General features: G+C 42.0%; 1 protein-coding gene across 7 annotated transcripts in view; it reads right to left on the reverse strand.

Annotated features, from left to right (window-relative positions):
* The window catches only part of camk2d2 (calcium/calmodulin-dependent protein kinase (CaM kinase) II delta 2), a 37,018-nt gene that overhangs the window by 6,656 nt on the left and 5,132 nt on the right, over positions 1-25,230 (reverse strand). For 5 of the 7 annotated variants that reach the window (XM_062388187.1, XM_062388188.1, XM_062388186.1 and 2 more), the window contains exons 3-15: positions 11,703-11,762; positions 10,034-10,088; positions 9,219-9,284; positions 8,486-8,558; positions 6,405-6,507; positions 6,163-6,246; positions 5,820-5,914; positions 5,247-5,369; positions 4,530-4,613; positions 4,153-4,195; positions 3,073-3,113; positions 1,721-1,774; positions 17-61 (exon numbers count right to left, since the gene is read on the reverse strand). In XM_062388187.1, the coding sequence (XP_062244171.1) occupies positions 17-61; positions 1,721-1,774; positions 3,073-3,113; positions 4,153-4,195; positions 4,530-4,613; positions 5,247-5,369; positions 5,820-5,914; positions 6,163-6,246; positions 6,405-6,507; positions 8,486-8,558; positions 9,219-9,284; positions 10,034-10,088; positions 11,703-11,762 (926 nt within the window). The remainder of the gene's footprint in view (positions 1-16; positions 62-1,720; positions 1,775-3,072; positions 3,114-4,152; positions 4,196-4,529; positions 4,614-5,246; positions 5,370-5,819; positions 5,915-6,162; positions 6,247-6,404; positions 6,508-8,485; positions 8,559-9,218; positions 9,285-10,033; positions 10,089-11,702; positions 11,763-25,230) is intronic. The other 2 variants (XM_062388189.1, XM_062388185.1) reach the window with 1 other exon arrangement.

Below are 25,230 nucleotides of genomic sequence, written 5' to 3' on the forward strand. Positions count from 1 at the left end.
GGATTTGTAGTAATACCTTGTTTCCATCCACAGGGTTGTGAATGACAGTTGTCTGCGGTTCCTAAAGAGAGAAACAGGAACATGTTTTTATGGGGAAATGAAACTGGTTGGACGGTTGTGTATTCTCAGTATTTGAAGAAAGTGATGCAATACTTGTTTTGATATAGACCTATAAACTTTTAAACATGCTGGTACAACCCTTCAGTTATTTATCTTAATAGTATAAATGATATGTCTCTATCTATCTATCTATCTATCTATCTATCTATCTATCTATCTATCTATCTATCTATCTATCTATCTATCTATCTATCTATCTATCTATCTATCTATCTATCTATCTATCTATCTATCTATCTATCTACCTGAATGATTGCTGATTTATCCTATACCTTACATGTAGATATGTATCTATTCATCAATCTATTGTAATGTGATCTGATATAAACTACAAACTAAATCCTTCTTCATTTGCCTGCACAAACATTTTATTCCCTCTGCGTACTTCTATCTTCCTTCCTGCATGATACTGTTGTTAAAAGTTTTTTTCTTTCTCTCATCAGCCTCACCAGTGTCCTGCCTGAGTAATTACATGTCTGGGCTTTTGTTGAATCGATCCTGATGACCAGCTCAGTCCTTCTAATCACTCCAGCCAGATTACACTAGATTATAGCATCAGACCTCTTCATGTCTGTGTGAGCGTATGTGTGTGTGTGATTTACAGTATGTGTGTGTGTGTTTGTGTGTTGCAGTGTGTCTGTGTGTGTGTGTGTGTGTGTGTGTTTGAGAAAATGGAGAGTGAAAAGAGGATAGAGAAAGATGTCATGTGCCTGTGTTCATGCATAATCATCCTGCCAGCAAATGGGGAGGCGGAAAGCCTCTGAAATCATGCAGCGCAGCAGTCATGTGGCTTGACGTCGGCAGCCAGCCGTCATCAGACAACAAGTGCACGCCAGTGAGTGACAGCCAAGCCACAAGCACGAAAACCAAAGTAGCAGACAAGCTCAGTCTCTCCAGCCATGTACGGACAGCAAACTCTTAATAACACATCATTCATGCTGGGACTTGTGTCAAGGAATTTGATAGTTTCACATCCAAAAATAAAACATTTAATGACGTGGGAGGAGCTCATGCAGGTGTGTGAAGAGACGGGAGGGATTCTTGCAGAGGAGAAGGGGGATGGGGGGGACGGGGACGTGGGGTTGCAGGGTTGGGGTGAGGAAGGGGTTGCTCCTAACAACCGATCCAGGCCCACGCTACTCCAAGCTAAAAATCAAAACGTACTTATCATTCCTATCATCTCAAATCCTGCTTTAACATTATAAAGGTGGAGCATATCCAAAGTGTGCCCCATGCAGCCTATGCTAATTCAGATGAATGAGAGAACACATCAATCTGAATAATGAATATGTTAACTTTCACAGAATCAAATACGGACACATGCTGCGCACTCACAAAAGCTTTTAGACACTATTTCATTCAGGGATGGCCTTAAGTTGAGGTAGACATTTCATTTCATTTGTTTCTTCTTTTTATATTTGTATACACCTGATTTAAGTCATAACAAGCAGATTGGGATCAAACAGGACCTGGTCTGAGCGCCTGTGAGAGGGTGAACCTGTACCTCCTCCACAGCGGGGGGCGAGGTTGGGAGGATGTGTTGCTGATGAAGGTGCGACTGTAGGCGAGGGTGTGTGTGTGTGTGTTTGTGTGTGTATACCAGTGCAGGGGCAGGGTCTTTAGGACTGGTCACTGTGTTGGCTTTGTTGTTGACCTGCAGGGGGGCAATGTAGAGGGGTAGATGACTCACACACACATCTCAGACCTGAACACAACCCCCCCCCACACACACACACACGATCTGGCTGTGGTCCATTCTAAAGGATATCATCCCAGCTCATCCTTCCCAAAGATCTAATGATACCGAGTGTTACGCTATTACCAACCAACCACGTGGTGTTGGTTAAATGTGTGTAGTTTATAAAACACCCTCACACAATACTTTTTATTAACATTTGCATTTGCAGCTGATTCATGTGCGTCTAAAGCTCCCGGATGACCACATGTGTTCAGATTTAGTTTCCTACTACGTCTACTGTTACATCTTTGTTTCAGATCAAAATGTATCTTGATGGTCTTTTATACATTTTTGCAGAAATCAGCACTGTCTCCTTACGCTGCAATCCACAAAGACACAAGTTCAAGGATAAAAAAGTTTTCTTGTGCTATATAAAACAGGCTGTTAGAGACCGTGGGGGAGTACAGACATCTAAATACATTTTTGATCAACCTCTCCGTCAGATAATTTAGGATCAAGTCAGAAAACATTTTTTAAATATCCAATCAAAAATCATGTTGGAAGCTATGACAACAGGTCTTCCTCCAACCTTGGTCTTTCCAGAACATTATTTTGTCATAAATATAAATATAACAGTTGAATAATTTTGGGCAGCTAAGTTTTCAGGTTACCGAATACAAATTGATGAAGGAAATCAAAACAGGTATTAACTGATATACCTGGTATCTTCTATATTCAGCACATTTGTTTCATATTCACAAAATACGGCAAATAGACATATCTTCCCACCAAAGAAGCGCCTTTAAGTTGTTATTAATTCCCATGATATCTATTTTGTTTTGATTTTCACTTCCCCTTAGTCATATGGGTTAAACTCCCTGGATTGAGCTCAACCCACACACAGCAACATTGATTCAACCAACGTATGTCGTGGTCCAATTGCCAGCCTCAGTGCAAACCAGGAACACCGAATTAATCAGTCTCACAAAACTCTCGACACACTGCATCAAGTGCTAATTTCATCTGGGAGCCTTTAACACAGAGAGATAATGATAGGGTACAACAGTATTCCAGAAATATAGCAGCTTGCCTATAATCAATGCGCTGTGGCACAAAACAACTGTTAGACAAAGCTGAGGAAATAACCATCACTGCTTGGAGTGACTGTCCCTGAACGATAATAACAATAATCCATGTGCTCCACTGGTACAGCTCGTTCCAACAGACTCATGCAAGAAACAAAGCATTTTCCTCACTGTGTAAAAGCCACTCACCTTAACGCCGTCTGCTTTCTTGTTGAGCAAACTCTTGGCTGCTGTGGACGCAAAAAAAGAGACGTCACTTCAGCATGAGGGTCGACAAACTGAGTCCTGAGGCCTGAGGCTTCACTAACATGCAGCAAGCATCTCCATCAACTGTGCTTATCCTCAAACTCCAGGTGCAAAAATCAGACTGCAAGGTCCATGATGCAATGCAACAGATAGTCTCAACGGCATCATTGTCTATGCAAAGTTGTTGCTAATGAACATTTATTCACATGGGTGCATTAGCAGGTGATGAAAGGGAAAGTCTTTCTTATCCAGAAAACTTGCACAAAGCATTCTTAAGTGAACAGATGCATGTACACACATGCACTTAACCACTATTGACCGCTTTGTTCCTGAGAATCCAAAAATTAAGTTGCATTTCAAAATACATGCTGCATCTGTGTCTACATTTTATTCTGCTCTCATACTGGTGCTTTTGCAAGTGAAGGCTTCAATGTCGCTCGTTTTTCGAAAACCAAACACCTCATCTTCATGCAACTCATTGGCTGGGCCCATAACCCACATATTTCCCTGCCATCCCCAAAAGTCTTACCTCAAATGGATACCACATTCCAAACAAAAGAAGGAAAGAAAATTGAAAAAAGGAAGAAAATAATGAATAAAAAGAGATACCAAACACACAAATGCACTGTACGGTAGAATGAAGGGAGGAAGCCCCGAGAAATTACACAAAGGTCAAAGTAAATACATGCAAAAAGGTATGACAGAGGTAGAGCGACAGAGCAACAGCTGAGGACAGATAAAGAGGACGACTCTGTTTTACCAAAGTCATATTTGTCCCCAGATCATCTTTGTTTTACAGAAAAACTGATCAGAGGTGCTGCAACCTTGTTAAAGTTAAAGTTAAAGATTAACTGCACATTTTACTGAGTAGAGTCTGTAGTGTGTTTCCTCGAGACTAGAAGATGGAGCATCTAAACAACCCACCCCCGAAGTAGCATTTCCAACCACTTGCTTTTTAAGATGAATGTTTTCAGTTATGTTTGGTTAAACCAGTTCTTGGAGACTACACTGAGAGAGACATACCTGAGAAGTTTCTTGTGACCAGCAGAGTGGTCAAGATGGCCCCCTGCAGTGATAGAAAAGAAGGAAAGAAGAGGAGGGTAGTGATGATGGAAGGAAGGAGGGAAGGAAGATAGGAAAGAGAGGAAAGTAATGGTGATGCAAGGACGGAAGCGAAAGGAAGGAAGAAAGGAAGGAAAAGGCAGATCCATTATCAGGTTGCAGCATGAAACTGGAGCAGTGCAAAACAGGAACTGGAAGGTTTTAGACAGCAACTCATCGTTTCTAAGGTACAATAAGGGGGGAGAGAGAAAGAGAGAGGCACTGTGTGTGTGTGTGTGTGGGGGGGGGTGAATTGTTGCACATAAATAGAAAACCTGGAGGATTGCCAGAAGTCTCACCTTGAGTTTCCTCCTGGCGTTGAATTTCTTCAGGCACTCCACAGTCTCCTGCCTGTGCATCATGGAGGCCACAGTGGACCGTTGCTGCAGGGACAGAATGAAGGGATTTGAGGATTAGGGAGGAATTGGAAACAATGGATGGCAGAAACATGTGGACATGCATATGCGATCATGTGTGTCAGATGATAAAACATTTAAGCAGTGGGTCAACAAACGGTGGTTAACTATTATTAGTGTATAGATCGTTATTTGTGTATCTGAATCTGCGTGTGAGTTTCTGCACTGCTGTTAGGGTGTGTTAGTGCCCGAAAATATGTGACACCAACAAAAAAGATTTTGATTGGTGCTGGATCAATGAAATATCACAGGTTTGAAAAGAGGACAAGCTCCATTCATTTAAAAGGTTCAAATTAAGGATTGAATTTGGTGCGGTGTCGTTTCCGAGTCACCATTTCATATACAATCCCCATTAATGAACATATGTGATGTGTCATGAGAATGAACAGGTATAGGAAATACACATCATAGTTAGTAAATATCATATTATAAAGAATAGGGTTGCATCTACAAAAAGTACATAACAAAAACACATTATAAATGAATAAGAGTTTGTAATCCTCAACAAAAAGTTCAGTCTCATTATCTTTTAATATAGGAACATTTTAGGTTTTGTATGTGAAAGGGTGTGTGTTTGAAAAGGTGCGGTGTGCCACATACGCAGATCCAAGGGTGTTTGAGAGCCTCCGCAGAAGTGATGCGTTTACTGGGATTGATAGTTAACATCTTGTTGATCAGATCTTTGGCATCAGGAGTAACAGTGTCCCACTCTGGGGATGGGAACTGTAAAAAGAACAACACAGAGTATCAAAACTGAGTACTACAGTCAAAATATAAATATACACAAAATATAGATTCATCAGATATTTTATTAATATTTGAGTCTAAGGAAAGAAAATACTATCAAACATTGTCATAAGGAAAGAGACAAAGTAAACCTGTGTGTGGGACTGACTGTTTGCATTAGGGCTGTGTCTGTGGGTCTGAATTCAAAATTCTAGATGTTTTTTTACAGTATAAGTAAAACTGTACTTTACTTGTACTGCAGTGGAGTGTACAGAAATACTATTTGTTTCCCTGTCACTAAAATTCTTTAATGCAAACTAGAGAAAACTACCAAGCCGTTTGAGAAGTAAAGTGGAGAAGAATTATTTTAAATCATTTGAAAGGTTATTAAAGGTTAACTCCAACATTTTAACGATATCCCAAGCTTCTAAGCAAATGATCACTTACATCATAGGCCCCGGCCTTAATTTGTTGGTAGAGACGGTGCTGATCCTCGTCCCAGAAAGGAGGGTAGCCCACCAGCAGGATGTACAAAATCACACCTGAAGGACATGACAGGAAGTTAAATATGTAGAGGGTTAATATCAGAGCAGGGCAGTGCACAGACACAAATAAGTCACTGATACACACTGCACAATACATCTGAAACAACATGAAGCTACAGTGCAGGTGCAAACCACGGCTCTTCACACACCTGAACAGATCAGACAGAGCCTGAGACGGAGACTTTAGCTCCAGCGTCCAGTTTATTCGAAAACAGTTGCAATGAGAGAATTTGAATGTTATTTACCACAGGCCCACATGTCCACTGCTTTCCCATATGGGTCTTTCCTCAGAACTTCCGGAGACAAGTAGCCCGGGGTGCCGGCAAAACCTGGAGGAGTGAGATGGAGGGAGGGAGGAGAGGCGGAATGGAAGGGCGGGAGCGGGCAACTCATTGACAACGCTAACTGAATGGTTGATTGATTTGGTTGCTGGCTTGATCGACCAACTGATTCACCTTGAAAAATCAATGGATGGATGAATACTCACCGAACCATGCCTGCTGGTCCCCCTGCACCTCGATAGCAAGCCCAAAGTCAGCCAACTTGACCGCCGCCCCCTTCAGCTTACTGGCCAATAGAAGGTTCTCAGGCTGGGGGGGGCGGAGTCAAACAGGTTAGAGGTGAGAGGTCACGCGCTCTGGGAACAAGCCGCCCACAGACACAGATCTAAAATCAGATTAGCCAAACCAAATCCTAATCCAAACCATTAGGGGTCAACGTCGCTAAACTGCTTTTAAATCAGTGTCTGGGGCAACTCCCTTTCTGCCACACAGATGACAGAGAAACAGAAATGTGCACGGGACCAAATCTCTACGAGACCACGGACATGTTCCATGCCAGGGCGGTGGACTTGCTCCCGGGTCTCATGGATTTGGAGAGAGTGAATTGGTCGCAGACATGATGAGTTCAACCACATTGACGCCAATCCACTGTTCAAATCCATGAGCGGGAGCACAGTGCACGCCACAGGGAGAAGGATACAGGGGGAGGTCGAACAGAAGACGCTGACATGTCAGAGAAAGAAAAAAAAAAGTGACTGCGCAACATATGAGGTCACCACACACACACACACAGACACACAGACACACAGACACACAGACACGGACACGGACACAGGTGCAGAAAAGTCTTTGCCAACCTAAGGTCAGTTAGACAGTGCACGCTAATGAATAAAACATTTCCTAACATTTAGAAAGTCTAACCGCAGACAGACTGTTGAGCCGTCACTTCACGGCAGACATGAGACTCAACAGGACACAGACACTATCTGACAACTGGACACATCTGCACAATCATTTACATAATGATGAATAAATCCTCCTGATTATGAAGCATCGGAAAACTTGAGAAGTTGTACTTCTCCACTGGTACAATTCCATGTTCCCGATATATTCGAGCACATTTGAGAGAGCTGTCCTGTTTTGTCGTCCCTCTTTCCTCCTCATTTAGAAACTCTTTAGGTATTGTTAGAATACAGACTATACAGCTAGATTATACATGACCTTGGAAAATCTTTCACATTGCACTATTATTTTTTTTATGTAATTATGCAAATGGGGATCATTCCTGAGGTTCTGGCTCGTGAGTGCTCCTTTTCCTGTCGCCAGCCCTACATACTCTCTCTCACACAGTGCTGTCATGCTGTCTGCAACATAGCACTAGTTGTAAAAACAGATCTTTATTCTTGACATTGGCACGTGCAATATCGAACCGAGCGTATTGACTGTCTCGAAAAAGGATCCAGAGGAACACTATCACAGGGCGGAGTGTTTGGGTGTGTGCAGTTTGATCTGAATTCCACTCCTGCAACCCAGTAATGCAGTGAATGTTGAAGCAAAGCTCAAGGTCAAATCTCATTTAACAACTTCGCGAAGCTGCCAGAGCTTCCATAAAGACATATTGAGAGTTTAACAACAAGAAGCCCCCTAACAGGAGGTTTACAGGACAAAGTATCAGGGTCACTTAAAGGGGAAAAGATTTTGCGAATAAAGTTGTTATTTTACGAGACAAAAGTTTAACATTACAAGAAAAAGTTGGGTTAGTATCAGGACTTTGAAACTTGAAACAGTCTTTTGTACTTTGTCTATTCTGAAGAAAGAACCGCATAAACTTTGAAGAAGTTTATTCTTTTGTGCAGAAGGAAATGTATGGTAGTGGTTGACTGCAACATTATCATTAGTTATATCTGCATGATATTTAAAGGGGTTTGTAGATTTTTAAAGAAACAATGAGACTGTTTCTAGTGTTAAGAACTGGAAGGATTGTTTGTCACTAAATTAAAACTGTATTCACCTAATGTTACAACTTTTTTCTCTTTAAATTAAAGATATATTGTCATTATATTAAGACTTTTGTTTCGATAAATTAAGACTTTATTCTTGTAATATTCCATCATTATTCTCGTGAATGTTTTTCTTCAACATGACCCTAATATTCTGTACTATGTTGCTTTTCACTTGAGAAAACATGCAAACAAATTGTAAAAGAAGCAACGGTCAGGACAACGAGAAAAACGTTTGTCATCTGCTGTACAGAGTCAGGTCTGAACAGAGCTGCAACGATACAAACCTTCAGGTCCCTGTGGACGATCCCATTAACATGGCAGTGATGGACACTCTCCAGGATCTGCTGTATGCAGTGGCTGAACGGAAGAAGGGCGACGAACGAGCGCAGGGGATGAGATGAGACAAAATCGAAGGAGAGACAAGAGAAAGAAAAGAGAAGAAGGTAGAGAAAAAAGGAGAAGGGAAATCAACTGAGGGGAAGAGAAGAGGAAACAACCTCATAACAATGTATCATGTGTTCCGCTCATCAGACTTGTTATGAGTGATGCTGTTTTCTTTATGTGTGACATAAAGTCACATGATGGCAAGTCATTTTTCACAGGATATGATGTATTACACTGTAAAGACAAACTAACGCTTCATAAGGTCTGTGACAAGAAAACAGATACACTCTCTCTCTCTCTCTCTCTCTCTCGCTCTCTCTCTCTGTCTCTGGTCAAGAAGGCTGTGTATGATTAATGCTGCATGCTATATGTCGTTAATCACCTTTATAAATAACTCAGAGACAAGGCAGCTGCATCACACCTCTGAGACGACCATATGTGAGGCACACAAATATACACACACACGTACAGTATGTAGGCGCACCAGTTGTTCTCTCCGGCAACGAACGGAGATGCATAATAGCTGCTGTGTGTGTGTGTTTGTGTGTGTGTGTGTGTGTGTGTGTGTGTGTGTGTGTGTGTGTGTGTGTGTGTGTGTGTGTGAGTGTGTGTGTGCGTGTGTGTGTGTGTTACCTGGCATCGGCCTCGCTGTAGTACTCCCTGGCTACGATATCCTCGAACAGCTCTCCTCCTGTGACGCTGTGGGCAGACAATAGTGTTCACACTGAAGAACAAACATTTAAATTTAGATTGAGTCACTTATTTATTCAACTACCACACATCTACATAGACGTCTTTACACAGCGGAGTATATCAGTGGGACTTCTATAGCAGAGTCTCGGTACAGTGGATATGATGCAATTAAGTCAGTTGTTTTTAGACATTTTAAGGAAAACATTGTAACATACTTTGAGTACTTACAAGTAAAAGCATTGTTATGGTTTAGAATTACAAAGTTGTTGTGTAACCCAACCAAGCTTTGTCAGAATATTGCTGTACAAGGTGTTTGTTGAGGAATTTTTTAGCATCCTCATGCATTACTGTATATGCCACTATATATTACGTATATAATGTATATTATATCTGTACAGGAGAATATTCCACAGATACTCTCTTTAAGCAGTAACCCAGATCAGGTTATAGATAAAGGACCAACCAACAGTACCATGTAGCGTCTACGCTTAGCAACTTTCATATCTTATTGAGCAGTGGCAAGATGTAAGGACACAATGTGATTTAGGAAATACATACTTTAGGCCTAACTGTCCAATAGAACACTTACATGTAACATAGAGAGTGACAGCAATTCTAGCCATTCATTGAGGTCCATAACAGTGTTCACCTCAAACAAATACACAATACAAGAAAGCCAACCAAGACAGAACATGTGAAAGTGGTGGGCGGGGTACAGTTGACTGAGAAAGCATGAGCGAGAGTCTCTTACTCACAGATCAAACACCAGATAGTGGAAACCCTCTTCTGATATGCTGTCATGGAGTCGTACTGTCGAGGAAATTTAGGGAGACGCATAGGACAGAGGAGGAGAGGAGACAGGGGGAAAACAAAGCCATTACTCATCATTTACAGATCCCTTTGTCCCGCTCTTTCTCAGAGGTGTGTATCACAAACTGAACATGAAATGTCGTGTGAGTAAATCAAGGCGCAAAATGAGTTTGAAATGTGTTCTACCACCACTTAATAAGAGTCAAGCTGTTTCATATGATCAAAAGTGTAAATGTTGAGTGTGAGTTGTGTTTTTCCACATGTTTAAATCTTTAATCTTTATAACATCAACTAAATAAATTATGACTTACCGAAAAAATGAACACTTAAAGAAACATCAGTGTGATAAGAACTACCTAAAAAATATAGAATCCATCTTTTTAATTTAAATATTTAACATGAACTTTGACTTTTAAGTTTGGTCCATGTCCCATCCACTAACATGGATGAGGCAGGGTTTATTACCTACACTGCTGCCAGCCACCAGGGGGGTATCAGGATGATTTAGCTTTACTTCACTGTCATGTCGTTCATCTTTATATACAGTCTGTGATCTGAGGTGTTAACACAGGATGTTGGGCTGTGTCTCGAATTCAGGGGCTGCACCCTACGGAGTCACAGTGGACATGGTGGCCTCCTTCATGGGCCGCGTAAACCACGAAGGCCGAACCGAAATGAGATGGTCAGTTCTACAAAGGCTTTCCCCATCAGCGTCACCAGCTCATCCAGCCCTTACTGCTGCTGCCTAGCAACAGAGCTGAAGAAAGACAGGACAAGAGGGTTCTATTCTCTCTAGGTTTTTTAAAACATGTGTCCCAATAGCTAAGCACTGGGCGTCTCCTTCCGTTTTATCACCTCGAGAACAATGAATCCTGGGATAGGTCGAGCCGAGAAGGATCCACCCATTGGGGATGGCACAAGCCTTTGTAGGTTGAATTTGAAGGAGCCCTCGAAATGGAACAGTCCAGTCGCGCCGTCGTAGGATGCAGCCTCTTAACTGAGACACAGCTGTTGTATTGACAATGTGAAGTCGGTGATACACTCGTAGCCCCGAGCATTTGGCTCCTGATGCTAAAGAAGAATTGTCCTAAATTCTTTATCTGTAGAGCCTCTCATATCACTACTTACATATAACTGACTCATATACATATATGTTTCATATTTAAGATTACAGAGGTCTGGAATCAAAATGATCAGCCATGTTCTTAAACCTTACAAGAGCAGAGGTGGTTTGACATGGACTGGAATTGCGGAGCTGTCAGATCAGTTTTAATAGCAGTGAAGATAGGAGGATTAAAGCAGACGAGTGTGAACAGAACGAAAGAGGAGGAACAGGTTCTATCAAGGAGGAGGAAAGAGGGTGAAGGGTCAGTGGTTATGAGAGAGCGAGAGTGTGCGAGGCTCCTGAGTTTCTGATGACGCAGCGGGGGAGAGCACACAGATCCATCATCATTAGATACCCGCTCACACACAAACACACACTTGCTCTCTCGTAACTGTATCTGGAAGATGAATGGCCCCGGCAGGAATCACCGGAGACCTGAACAAACTGTTGTTTTCATTTGTATCTGTGTTCTCGTGAGTGTGTTCTCAGCTCGAGGACTCGCAGCTCACCGATGTTCTGGTGCTTCAGTAGACGACAAATCCTCGCCTCCCGCTCCAGCTTTTGATGATCTTAAAAAAAAACACAGGAGACACACACACAGAATGAGTGAGGTTATTTTCTTTACTGTTCGTAATTCCCTTCTATGATTGGCTCTCTGGATCATCTGACATGAAGTTGGCTGCAAGTTAGGTTTTGACTCAGCGGAGGAGACGCTGCACTGTTTGGGCGTCGTTGTACGCGTCAGTGTGTGTTTCTGTACCTGACATTCACGCTGCTGTGTGTGTGTATGTGTGTGTGTGTGTTGTGTTGAGCCTGTGTGTTGGCTTCGTGTCAGCCCTGTCTTTTCCTTATCGGAGCTGACATGCTTGACAGAAATAATCTGACCTGATATGTGCTTGGTTGTGTGCCACAAACAGACAGACAACGGTGAACATCAAACACGGTGAGCAGCCACAGTGGGCTCGTATTGACCTCCACTGTCAGACTCAATATAAGCTCCTGCAATCTTCTCACCGGTTCCCTTTGCTACAGCGAGAAGGATAAAAATACACAAGGAAGCAAACAATTTCACACATACAATTTCACACATCTATGAAATGTTTAACCCTAATTAAACGTAATTATCAAGACCTTTTTTCTTGAATTAACACTTATTTGAAAATATACATCAAGAAACTGAGCTTGGCAATCAGGTTGAAGCCAATCACTCAAACTAATGGTGGTATTTGTATTTTTTGATATTATATATTATCGTACAACATCATGTGGAAAAGTTATGCAAAATCATATATCAAACTAGAACGACCTATAGTCCCCTTATGAAACCACATTTAAATTCACTAGATCCAGATCTGCACTGAATCGCCCGCACTCATAAATATCACCATGATCCATGAATTGTTCTCTGAAAGTCAACAAAAATATCAAACATCGCAAGTTTGACTGAGTTCTTCCTTGCGTCATGACCCATCACTCCAAAGCATGTCATGCATATCGGTTAAGTCGTTTTTGCGTAGTTCAGCTAACTAACAGAAACAGCCGGAAATATCCCCTTTAATAATCAACTTGATGTTCAGTGCACTGAGCTGAATCCGTAAATGGTCAAATCAAAAACTCTGTTTTGAAACTTTTCAGTAATTTCCCAATGCATCATCATAGACAGTATCTAAAGATAGATAACGTGTCTTCACTTCCTCCTTCTTCTCTGCCGTCTTGCACCAATCACACTGCACAGAATCGATCAGGTGATTGAGCCATGGGATGGAGGTACCAATAAAAAGCAAACTTTGAGAAAGAATTAACAATTGAACACTAGAACTACATAAATGACAAAACATATCTTTGAGTAAAATGTATTTGATTGGTGAATTGACTTTTTTGTTTGGTCCATCTCCCATCCGCTAACAAGGAGGAGGCAGAGTTTATGACCCACACGGCAGCCAGCCAACAGAGGGCGATCAATATGCTTGGGTGTCACTTTCGAGGATCCATCATGTCATCCATCTTTACAGTGTGTGAATTTCCCAAACTGAACTCAACTGGCCTCCTGCAGTGTAACCGCACTGGTTCTGGTTACATGACGGCTCGGACATCATCTGACAGTTCTCCTCTGTGAGTTCAGACTCATCTGATCTGACTTTGTGAACAAGAGGTAACGTTCAAATCTCCCATCGCTACCAGGTCCAGTGACTCTGACTCAGGACAACTTGAGTCCGAGCAGTGGTCGTTATATGGAGCGATGCGATCCGGTGTCGACCCAATTCAGCTTCTCCTCTGGACATATAGAAAGCGAGAGAGAGGCAGGGCGAGAGAGAGGCAGGGCGAGAGAGGAGGCGAGGGAGAGAAACAAGAGCAGCGGGTTCGACTTTTTTTTTAAATAGGACACCTATTTTTTACTCTCATCCTTGCCTCCTTCCTCTGCTCCTCTTGATGCTATGGAAACCGTGGACTGTGCAGCTCACAGGCGAGACCAGCAGAGAACGCCAGGCAGCTTGTTCCCATTATAGGTACAGGTAACTGTTTGTTGGTGTTGGTGTAGTGCATCTATACAAAGTGACAAGCTGACGCACAGACAAACTTAGAGCTCCAGTGTACTTTGAACGAAATAGAACTTGGCGTGCTCTCCAACGCTCTGTAGAAAAAGTGTGTGTGTGTGTGTGTGTGTGTTGCAAACTAAAGGTCTGTACGTGCACACACAAGCGGAGGTGGAGTTTTATCAGTCGCAGTGAGAGAGCTGGAGCCAGAATAAAATCCCCACAGTGAAACAAACTACAGCAGGAGCCATTGCTACACGACAGTTAAAGCTAAAAATACATTGGGAAGAATTTGATTTAAAACCTCCCTTTAGCTACGTGCACAAAAGCTGAAGAGGAGAGGGCGTTTTCATCCCCCCACACCGAGGACATAGAGGTGGGTCTGTGCCTGTGGGTTTGATTAAATCACCTTCATCGAAAATCTTTCCCATCCCTCCGTCCACATAACACATTAGAAAATCAGATAAATCAACAACGTATAATGAACTTAAAAAATAATCATTTATTTATTACATTTTTTGGTTTCTGCATTGTTAAATACATTTCTGAATGATCTAGCTTTAATTTGTAGTGATACAGACCCACACATATGATAAAGCACTATCATAAATGATTGACCATTAACGTAAAGATATAAAATGTAACAAAGCTTTTTCTGGTCTTGATGACCTCCCAAAGCGCTTTACAGTGTAGGTTTGCCATTCACACACATATTCATACAGTGCATCTATGGGCAGCACTTTCTCTATGAGAAGGGAGAATTGGGATTCACTATTTTGCCCAAGAACATTCAAACAGGGGGAAGACTGGGATCGAATCGCTGACCTTCTGATAAGAGGACAACCGCTCAAACCCCTGACCCACAGCCAACCCTAGCTAGACCTTGTTAATGTTTTGTTGACTCGTTACTTACATTATGCAGAAGGTTTCAAACAAAAATCAGACAGACTATAAACTGGCAGCAGAGGTGGTGGAGAGGACATTTCTGACACGAAACCTGCACACACTGCTGCAGGCCAGCCCCGCTGCCGTTCTTTTGTGTGGTCGCAAGTCCGCCATATTGCCTGTGAGAACATGCCAATTTAGATTTTGCTTGAGGTGTACTGCCAGCTTTAGAGAAGAGCACAACAGCAGAGATTCCGAGAGGCAGAGAGGCAGAGATTCAGAGAGGCAGAGATTCAGAGAGGCATCCCGACAGAGCCACGACAGCAGCTCAGCCAGGACTTCATGATGAGCAGGATCCTCCGAGCAAGGTCACTACTTCTCCATCTCTGCCTCAGTCTTTTTTATTCAGTGCCACATATCTCCCTCTACTTCTCTCTGTCCAACACACATACCCTATATTTCACTTTTAATCTGGCACCTCGTTATTAATGTCGCTTAGAGATTTTTGTTTTACCCATGAAGATTTGTAAGTTGCAGGTTGCATGACAGAAACTCAACTCTTCCTAGTCTCTCAAATTATAAATAATTTTGTATACAAACAAAGATATGCATAATAATAACATGTAATCTCTTATAGATATACGAAAAATAAGCCTCAATCTTGTGTTATTGCTCAGAACCTCATACCCTGTGTTCATTTAAATCCTCACAGGCTTGTATAATAGCTCCGCTTCATAATTCATCATGGCAGCAAACAGCAGACTAATTGCTAGAAAGCAAAGCTGTGATGGAGTTCCACTATCAAAGCGTGCAGGCTTGAGTCTGAGCAGAGCACTACAGTCCTCATGTGAATTCGTACAGCAGGAAACACATGCAGAGTTTAATACCCGATATCAGAATGAGAAAGTCAGAGCTTTTTAACAAAAAAAGGGAAACACTGAGCTTTTTTGTTAACGTGCACATTGCAACAGGTGTGGTCCACGAGGAAGAGTCTACGTGGTCTTATTCAAGGGCTTTTAACTGAGATCAAAGCTAATTCTAACCTCAAAAGGAAAAATAAAGCATTGTCCGCAGTAATAAATTCACCTTACACTGTCATGACTCTGCACTTTGCCTCTTTTGATGTAGAGTATTTTGGATTTTGTGGTTTTGGTTCTGTCTGTGGACTCTGTGGTTTACAGAGACATTACACATCCCTCCTGTTTCGTGAAAAATCATTCTCTACCATTTTCTGTTGCAAATTCACTTTCAGCACATTTAACAGATAATGATGCCATATTAAAGTACATTAAGTCTGGTTAATGCTCAAAAAGGAAATTTAACATGATGCCTTTTTAAATAAGCTTCCATCTCTGTCGCAGAATATTTGTTAGAGCAATAAAACAGTACACTGAGTCTTGAGCTATTTTATTAGAAATATATAATAGTGTAAGTGCATCATGAGAAAATAGTGAATTCACATTGCACACACGGCTTTAGGGGTATGCAGAGGCGGGTCATGCTAGGTGGGCTGTATTTTCCACTACTGTATCCGACTGTACACTAAATGTCTGACATAAGATTGCCTCACTCCATCTCTCCATCCTTTTCCACCTCCACTTTTCTTTCACTCTCTCCCCTCGTCCTCCACAGGTAGTCCACCTCTCAGCCGACTGGACATCTGTTGTCTAGCAACTCCTGCACCAATCAGAGTGCCATGCCTCTCCTCTCCTCTGCAGTGGAACCAGCCTTGCATGCAAATGGCCGACAACCGAGAGTTTGCACTCAACAGTCAAACTCCGCAGGAACGCACCAGTTACTAATCCTGAAGGAGCATGGACATGTTATAAATAAAAATACATGGAGTTTAATTTAAACACATCTCTTCTGGAACATCAAACCATTTATTCCTTAATGCACACAAACAGTGGACAAACATTAGGATGAGTAGGAATGGGAGGAGTGTCATGATGCTTGTGTATAATCCTAAAAGAAAAATATACAGCATGACAACAAATACCAAAGCCAACCTAAATGTCCGTCTTAATTAAGCATATTCATAATTATTAATTTGATTATTAATAATTGCTAATGGGGTGGTGCTAAAATGAGTTAAAGGTCCTGTCCCAATTCATTCCTAAGAAGGGGTAGTGTTTGTCCATTTCTCTATGTGATGTAGGGGTAGAGGCCATCCAGCTCTTCAAACACCCCTTCAACCGTAGTGTGTTCAGGACCCCTCAACAGGAAGTGGTAGACGGGAATTCCTGAATGCTTCATGATTGGACAAAGCGGATGGTGATTGTCAGACCTGTGGAGTGGCTCAGCGAGAGCCTCCAGGTTAACCAGGAAGAGGGGATTGGCACAACTGAGACAAGATGGCCAATCAACTTTGCCTGGATTCAAACGGCAGCCGCTGCCAGAGACACAGGAGAGGGCGACTGGGCTGAGAAGCCGGACGCCAGCAGAGAGGGCTGACACTTTAAATTCTCTATCGTGAGTTTATTTTGGATTTAATAAAGAATGCTGAAAAGCACCAGTTTCGTCTCTGGCTGTGTGTGGGAGACCCCGGTGGTGTTGGACATTGCCACAGGAACTTCTATATTTCATCTTGTAGTGTATTGTTGTAGGTTGTGTATTATTTTGTACACAAACTCCGTGAGGGAAATTGTGATTGTCTAAATATTCTCTTACAGAATCACATTTTGGACACTTTCCCTCAACAAACATCTGTTGCAGTCAACATTGAAATCAGCCTGATTCTCGAAAAACTCTCAGACGCCCAACGATGAGTTGTGACTGGCTGAGGAAAATCATTATTTGTAATTGTGTGTGTGCACTAATTGTAATTGTCCAACAAATGTTGAGCTACCCCAGGTTTATCATTCAGGACAGCCTCATGATAAGATCTGTCTGTATGTAGGTTTATGTAAGTCATAAAGAAAAAGACAGTTTCGTGATTTACAATATATCAAATGACTTCCTGTTATAAAGGTATTTTCTTTTCTTTCAGTAAAGTTCAAGTAGAATTTTTGATGACAGTGAATCTTAGAATGTTTTATGGTCGACTTTGTTCAATCACAAATCTTTCTTAAAAGTCTCTGCAGAGATGATATGTCGCGTTATTAAAGAGGCAAGACAAATAATGAAAAGTTGAACCCTCGTTTCAGCCGACTCAAAGTTGGCATGACCAGCGTGCTGCGAGGAGACTTGTGTCTCTGCCAGCTGCTTTGCCGTCTGCAGGAAACTGACCTCTTGCATTTGACACGTCATAAACCATCTTGTCTTGAACCATCTATTTCATGGCGTCAGCATTCCAAGCATGTACCTCTGTGCTGCCCGGATTAGGATTTCACCATTCGCTCCATATTAAGGACGGTCCATCTACGTTAGTGAGTCAACCAGTCTGACATAATCAGAGCCGTCGTATATTACTCAAAATTCCCTCTATTGTTCAAACACTATCTCGAGTTAACAGTCACTCAAACATCAAAGCTTTTTATGGTTACATTTCCTGACAATTTCGAAGTAACCAAGTCACAATAAAAAAAAGTGGGTCGAGTGGGGGGAGGTGTGGGTGACTTGTTTTCTCAGTCACTTCTCGTGTTAAAAATAGAAGTTGCTGACAACAGGATATGATGTGAGAGGTTTTATTTTTGGCTTCCCCAGAAAAAGGGAAATATGGTGTTTTTAAATCAGAATTTAATGACAAATATAATTATGACTTGAGAGAGATCACCGCAGACCTTACAGGGAAGTGACTGTCATTAACTCTACCAAGAAGGATGTGTCTTTATCTGTTTGTTTGTTAGTAAGCAAGATTACGGAAAACAGACGGATTACCACGAGACTCGGTGGAATGATTCGCCACGAGGCAGGGAAGGACCCAACACATTCCTGTGCAACTTTATCATTGAGAGATAGAATCTTTTTTTCAACATGATGAATAAAATAATGAATGGATCTTGATTTTAAGGTGTGCCCTTGATTCGGGCACTTTTCAGCGACAGATATTTGAGATTATGCGCAATTTGTTGCAGATCCAGATCTAAATCCGTATCTGGTGATCTTAAATATATTTTTATGCACTCTTCTTGGGGGTTGGTATCGATGAATGTGTGCAATTTTGTGCTTATCAAAATCAAACAATAGATCTAGTTGATTTAAATCTGGTTTCATAGGGGTGTGGGCTTTTCCCTAATAAGAGTATGCAAACAAATGTGGTGAGAAACTTGCAAATACCACCAGTGTTAACTTGTGGTGTGGTATTTGCTAACAAGCTTGATTGAATTTAAAGGGTCTGCTGGGCCTTGGTGGAGGTATGAGCACTACTGAGTTGCAAAATAAGTCCCAAGGAAGTTAATAAGCTTCATTTGAAACACACGCACCACTCTGGAGATTTCACACAACATGAATCATGTGTCTTTCCTGCTTCAACACTCTGATGTTCCGTACGGTCATTTCTAGTGGATTTGTCGTTGCTGCTGTCCGTCACTTCCCGTACACGTCAGAGTGAGGTTTTGAAAAGTTGTCGGCAAATTGTCCACAATTTCTAAAGGCGAACCCCAACACCCCCCCACCCCCCAACTCTATTTCCCCTTTCTCTGTCTCTCTTGTGGCACGTCTCTCTTTTAGTTTCTGATGTGTCACGTCTGCAACCGCACTGCAGCAGAGTGTAGTGCCCTGTGTGTCTGTGTGTGTGTGTATGTGTGTGTGTGTGTCTGGGCCGTTTAGTAGTTGGATGACAGATTCAGGGGACAGACAGAGAAGACACAAACCTAGGTAGATGGCTATCGAGACAAACAAGGAAGAGACAGGGACAGAAATAGAGACAAAACAGACCGCTGAAGGAGACAAAGGTAATCAAAGTCAAAGAGTCATAGAGGACATGAAACCTCACTTAAAAAAAACCTACACCTGATTTGTATCCTCATCGCTTTATCCAGCTTATTTCTGTCCTCTTTCATAAATCAGACCCACAAACAACTGTTCATTTCGGTCCTGGCCTCATTCTGGACGTAATAGATTTTGTGTTAGTGACGATTTCCAGGTGCGACAAGTAGACCTGCACCAAAATGTCTTCTTCCATTGACTCTTGTGGTTAAATGGAAGCTTAATTAACTGGTTAGCGACGGGACCTATATGATACATACATGACTTTATTCAGCCTTTATTTAGCTTGATGTGACCAGGGATTTGTTACTGCAGGAAAGACGTGTACCAGGAGAGTAAAATCATTTTAACTTTTAAAAATGTATTGTTTGTGTCGTCCATTCTTGTTGCCTTATCAGGCGTTTTTATCAGTGCAAATATTGTGTGCAAAAAAAACAAAAAAGTCAGTAAAGCTGAATACTGCAGCCCCACCTCGACCAAAGCTAAATGTGTAAGCAGTTACAATACCAGGTAAAAAAATCTGAACGTTGTCTTTACAACAGCAAATATAATGAGAGTCATCAGGGAAGCACACAAAACCACTTTAGGAAGTGTGTTTAATTGAAAAAGCATAATGTAAATGTTTTGTTCATTGCAGCTTCTCAATTATCCTTTTCTTTACATCATTGTTAATGTAAGAGCTTTGGATGTTGGTGAGATGAGATGCATGTCGTTTGAACACGCCCTGAGGGAACTGGTGATAATTCGATTAATCCGTTTAAAGAAATCAATGATTCAATCAATGGCGACAATAAACCTCGGTTGAAGCCTTAACCTTAATACACAAATTCACCCGCCACACATCGCAACAGGGCGCTGGAATTGCTCTGCCTCGATTTAATTAGGAGTTTTAATTAAAAAAAGATGTAGTGGGTTGAATGTAACATCCTCTGAGGCAAGTGGCTAAGTAGTGCCTCCATACGTTTCCCTCCTACCCCCCGCAGAGCCCGAGGGTCTAATGGAACCATCCTGGACGCCGAGACGCCGTCACCCTCCGCTGGTTCCCAACTGAGGAAGAGTTATGAGACTGATAACTCCCCCGGCTTTCTCCTCGAAGGAGAAACAAAAGGTGGCTGGAGATAAAATGCCCTCAGTAATGCCGGGAGTGTCATAACACGCTGTAATGCCTGCGTTTATCTGACGTAATGCAGACACACACATTCGACTAAGGTGTAAAAGTGGTCTAATCTGAGGGAACTGTGTCGTATATCTTCATATTGTGTTATGTATCCACACATATGACACAAAAAGCTATAGATTTAAATGCAACAAAGAAGCCCTACAGTGCAGTGGATTTTTTGCAATGAACATTGATGCTGCTGAGGTAACATTTACAATACGTATGTGTGGTCGACTCCTGGAATAAGAGGGCGGTTATTTAAACATATATATGACTGTGATCAATTTAGGAAGTTATTGGAAATGCTGTGAGAGCAGTTTCAATTCAGTTACATCCCTGTTTTGCTACTCTTTCTGTATATACAGCATTTCATGCAGACAAACTTCCCTTTTTTTCCTATGAAATAGTGACTTAATCCTGTTTTTTACAACCTCCTCCACGTCGACCTCAGCACAGAAGTGGGCTCACAGAGGGAAAGCCCAACCTTGCATTTGTGGGGAAGTACTGATGACTCTCTTCTGTGGTCTATGCTCTTATCCAAGTAGATAAGTTTGTCCCAAAAGACACTATTTGTTGCTTTTCATAAGTAAAGTTGTTCTTGGACAAAGACGTCCTTGAAGGTGCAGGAGAAACTTTCACAACCAGGAAATTGAATGAATATAAAAATATTAAGAGAAAGTTGATCACTAATCTAATATATATTCACATTAAACTATGTAAAACAGCAATTCTGAGCAAACACTTGCTGTTGTCACTGTTGCTCTTCATACACTAAAGAAGATACCATGATGTCTTCATCTATTCCACAAAATTCTTCCTGCATTTTTTTCCTGAATGTGCCTGAACTTTACGTCTTTCCTTTTCACCTGAAGGTGGATGAAGACTTGATGCAATAAGAGCAGGGTGCTGGAGCTACACTGGATCCACGTCGACACTGCAGCTCTTTTTGTCAGAAAACAAGAATCCTCTTCTGCTGCTGATTCTCTTCTGCAAAATGTTAGAGCATCGGATCGAAGTTAAATGAGGAACTTGTGAATTAGTTGTTAAAACCAAACCTGATATTTTCACCTGATGGTTATAGAAATGGAAAAAGGATTTTGTCGTCAGCGTTAGAGGCATCCATCCATCTCCATCTGCTTAATGTTCATTGAGACGGAAATGCAAGACACATTACCATCGTGTCCAGCATGGATTTTGACGAACTCTAAGTGCTTGTATTGATTTGTTAAGTGCTGGAAAAATAATACAACACACACACACACATTTGTCTTTATATATCTTTCTTATTATTCATTTCTGAAGGTGTTATTTGCAGCCTCTGTCTATCAACATGCTTGCTATCACTTCTGTTTGTCGGCTGATACCATGTCATGTTGAACAAGTTTGATAGAGAATGGTGAATAGTGTGAAAAGTTTGCATCGTGATCATGGTGACCAGAATGATCACCATTATCAGACAATAGATTTGCATTATGTGCGTCAGTGGCTGCTCGGAGTTGCTATACAGACAGAGAACTAGCAGCTCATTCTAGGGCTGCCACGTTTGGTTTGAGATTCCAACATCCATGCGAATATTGGGGGAAAGTTCATTTTGTGAAGTGCAATGACCTGCTCGATTTATAAATATATAGTCTAGAAGCGCATCGGACCCTTTTAGGTAGTTTTTCTCCGGATCCAGCAGAAGATGTTTACTCACAGCTACGTTGTTTTGCAACGTAAATGGAGGACGCAAGCGGGCAAAGCCGTCCTGAGCAGACAGTCACGATACCATTTGAGAAGCAGCTTGAGGAAGTATTTTTTGGTTCAACAACGTAGACGACAAAGTACCGAACACAGCAGAGGCTGTTTGTCGTCTTTGAACCATTCGATCTGTGGCCTCAGCTGTTAGATTTCCAAGGAAGTGAGGTAGACGAGGAGGCGACGCAGACAAGCGGAGCAACGTCAAGTTTGCATCCTCGTCTAACTTGTGTTTGCTAGTGTCTTCAATATATATTCCATCAAATTGCGTCAATGTCAAATTAGTTCAAACTTGACTTTTAGAAAAAGCAACAGGCCTCTCTCATGCTGTTACCGTGTCAACCAAATCGTGGTAATTAAAAGATTGAAATGGGGAAACTAACCATCACAAATTGTACGACGGTGAAAACCGTTAACTGTTTCATTCCTGGAATGTAATGGTGTTAATTGTAAACACTCCAGGGATTTCAGACCTGGCATTTCAATTATGAAACTCTAATCAAGCTAAAACTGGTTTTAGCCAGAGGAGAAGTGGGGAGGAAGAGGAGGGAGGACAGACGGGTTGCAGACGGAGAGAGTAAATCACACAGAAAAACAAGGTTGATAAGGAAGTACAGCAGACAGAGGGGACAGAGGTGAGAGGGAAAGAGGTGGGAGAGGACAGAGGCACGAGTCTGTAATTAAGAATGCCCTTGCTTTCCGTAGAGTCCATTACCCTTGTTAGTCAGACTGGAGGTTTCTTTCCGGACTCAACAATCAATCAGTTTTATGTTGAAATCCTGACATTTTAGAAACACACCAGCTGCGATTTGGATCACAGTTCACATCATTAACACGGTTTTAAGAGCCGAGCGCTTTCTCTGATGGCTGCAGAAACGTTCACACATCGGAACGGGAGCAACGTCAAAAAGTACTTCACTGTACTGAGGTATCTAAATTACACACACTCACACAAATACATAATATAATCACATAAAAAACATTGCTAATGATACAGGCTCTGTCTCATTTGTTATTTACTGGCTGGTCAGATGGAGGAGCATCGACCGAAACCAAGAACCGAGCTTCTTTCAAAATGATTATCAATAGTGTGTGTGTGTGCGTGTGTGTGCGTGTGTGTGTGTGTGTGTGTGTGTGTGTGTGTGTGTGTGTTAGTGTGTGTGTGTTTGAGATTGGGAGACAGATAGAGACACCCACAGCGAGAGAATGACCAACATTTATTTTTAGCCTTCAAGCACCCAGTGAGTCATGTGATCCCCCCCTTCTTTCCCGCTGATCCCCCCCCCCCTCCTCTCCTTTCCTCTCGTTTCTCCATCTCTCTCCCTCTCTTTTTCTCTCCCTCCGTCCTCTCACATCAGAGTGAGGCGGAAAAGAGCCACGGTGACACAAACACAGGAACGAAAACGATAAGACGGGGAAGGACAGAATAATAATTATCTTTACTAATGAGAGAATACGCCACAGAAGGAGCGTGATATATATAAATATAAAGATAGGATGTGTGTATTGTATAACACTGAGGCGGACTGGCTTACATCCCCTCAACAGCTATCATCTCTGTTACCATGACACCTCCACATTACAGAAATAACAATGGCACACCCCAATCACCGCTCCAGAGGAGGGTCAGTTACGACTCAGGGAACCGGAATGATATCAAGCCAGGAACAATATTCAGGCCGTCTCTACACAAAATAGGAAAAATAAGAGCCTCTATTTTATTTTTTAACTGGGAGAAAGGACGACAAGCATCATTAGTCCAGTATAAAATTAGATTTCCATAAGTCTCTGTTTGGATTCCTTCCTACATTTAAACGCAGCCATATTTATTCACACTATGACACTCCCACAATGCAATGCAGCAGCCACACAGCGAGTCGAGCAGATGTTTTTTTTTCAAAATCATCTTTGTCGTAACATTGTAATGGTTTCAACACTGCAAATCTGCCCAACTATAAAGACAAGCTGAGAGGGTCACATCAACAGGCAACCAGGTTGCTACACACACACACACACACACATACACACACAAGGACACACATGTACAAATAAACATACAAGGACACTCGTGCACAATATCCTGGTCACATCCACAACAGTTGAGGGAGGACAAACACACAAGCACATGCCCACACACAAACACCCATACACACAAACAGATGAGGGAAGACGGACAGAAGCAAATACACACACGAACAAACACACACACACCCACACATCACATGAAAATGCAAAGTGACAAAAGATAGCAGACAGAGTTATAGTGACAGGACACTGAAGCATGCATGAATGGAGAGGAGCAATATTCAACTGCTGTGAGGGATACAGTGTGCACACACACACACACACACACACAAACACACACACACAAGTGTACACTTCCCGTTCCCTCTTTCTGTCTCTGATTATCTCTCTCTCCCTTTGCTTCCTCTCCTTTTCTTCCCCCCTCTCCCCACTGCTTCCTCTCGTTCACTGACTCATCTGCTGCTCCTAATGAAATGCTGCATAATCAGGATTGCAGATTGCAAAACTGTGTGACTGGTCCTATAGGCTAAGGGCACACATGTGTGCGTGCATAAACCAGACACACACACAGTGCCTTGCTTGATCTGCCAGCATTGCAACCACCAATCCTACTCTAAACCCCTTTCAATTATATATACTCTGACACACATGAACTTGCACAGGCAAGTATACGTGCACAGTGTTGGAGAGGGGGGAGGGGGGGGGGGGGTCATGATCCTGCCAGAGAGAAGGGAATCAGAGTTGCAATTCTAGGGCTTATCGTAGAAAGAGGGTAAGACCATATCTGACACGACAGCACGCCCGGTGTGTAAACCTCTACACACACAA

The sequence above is a fragment of the Platichthys flesus genome, chromosome 5 (assembly GCF_949316205.1).
Source record: "Platichthys flesus chromosome 5, fPlaFle2.1, whole genome shotgun sequence".
Classification (NCBI taxonomy): Eukaryota; Metazoa; Chordata; class Actinopteri; order Pleuronectiformes; family Pleuronectidae; genus Platichthys; species Platichthys flesus.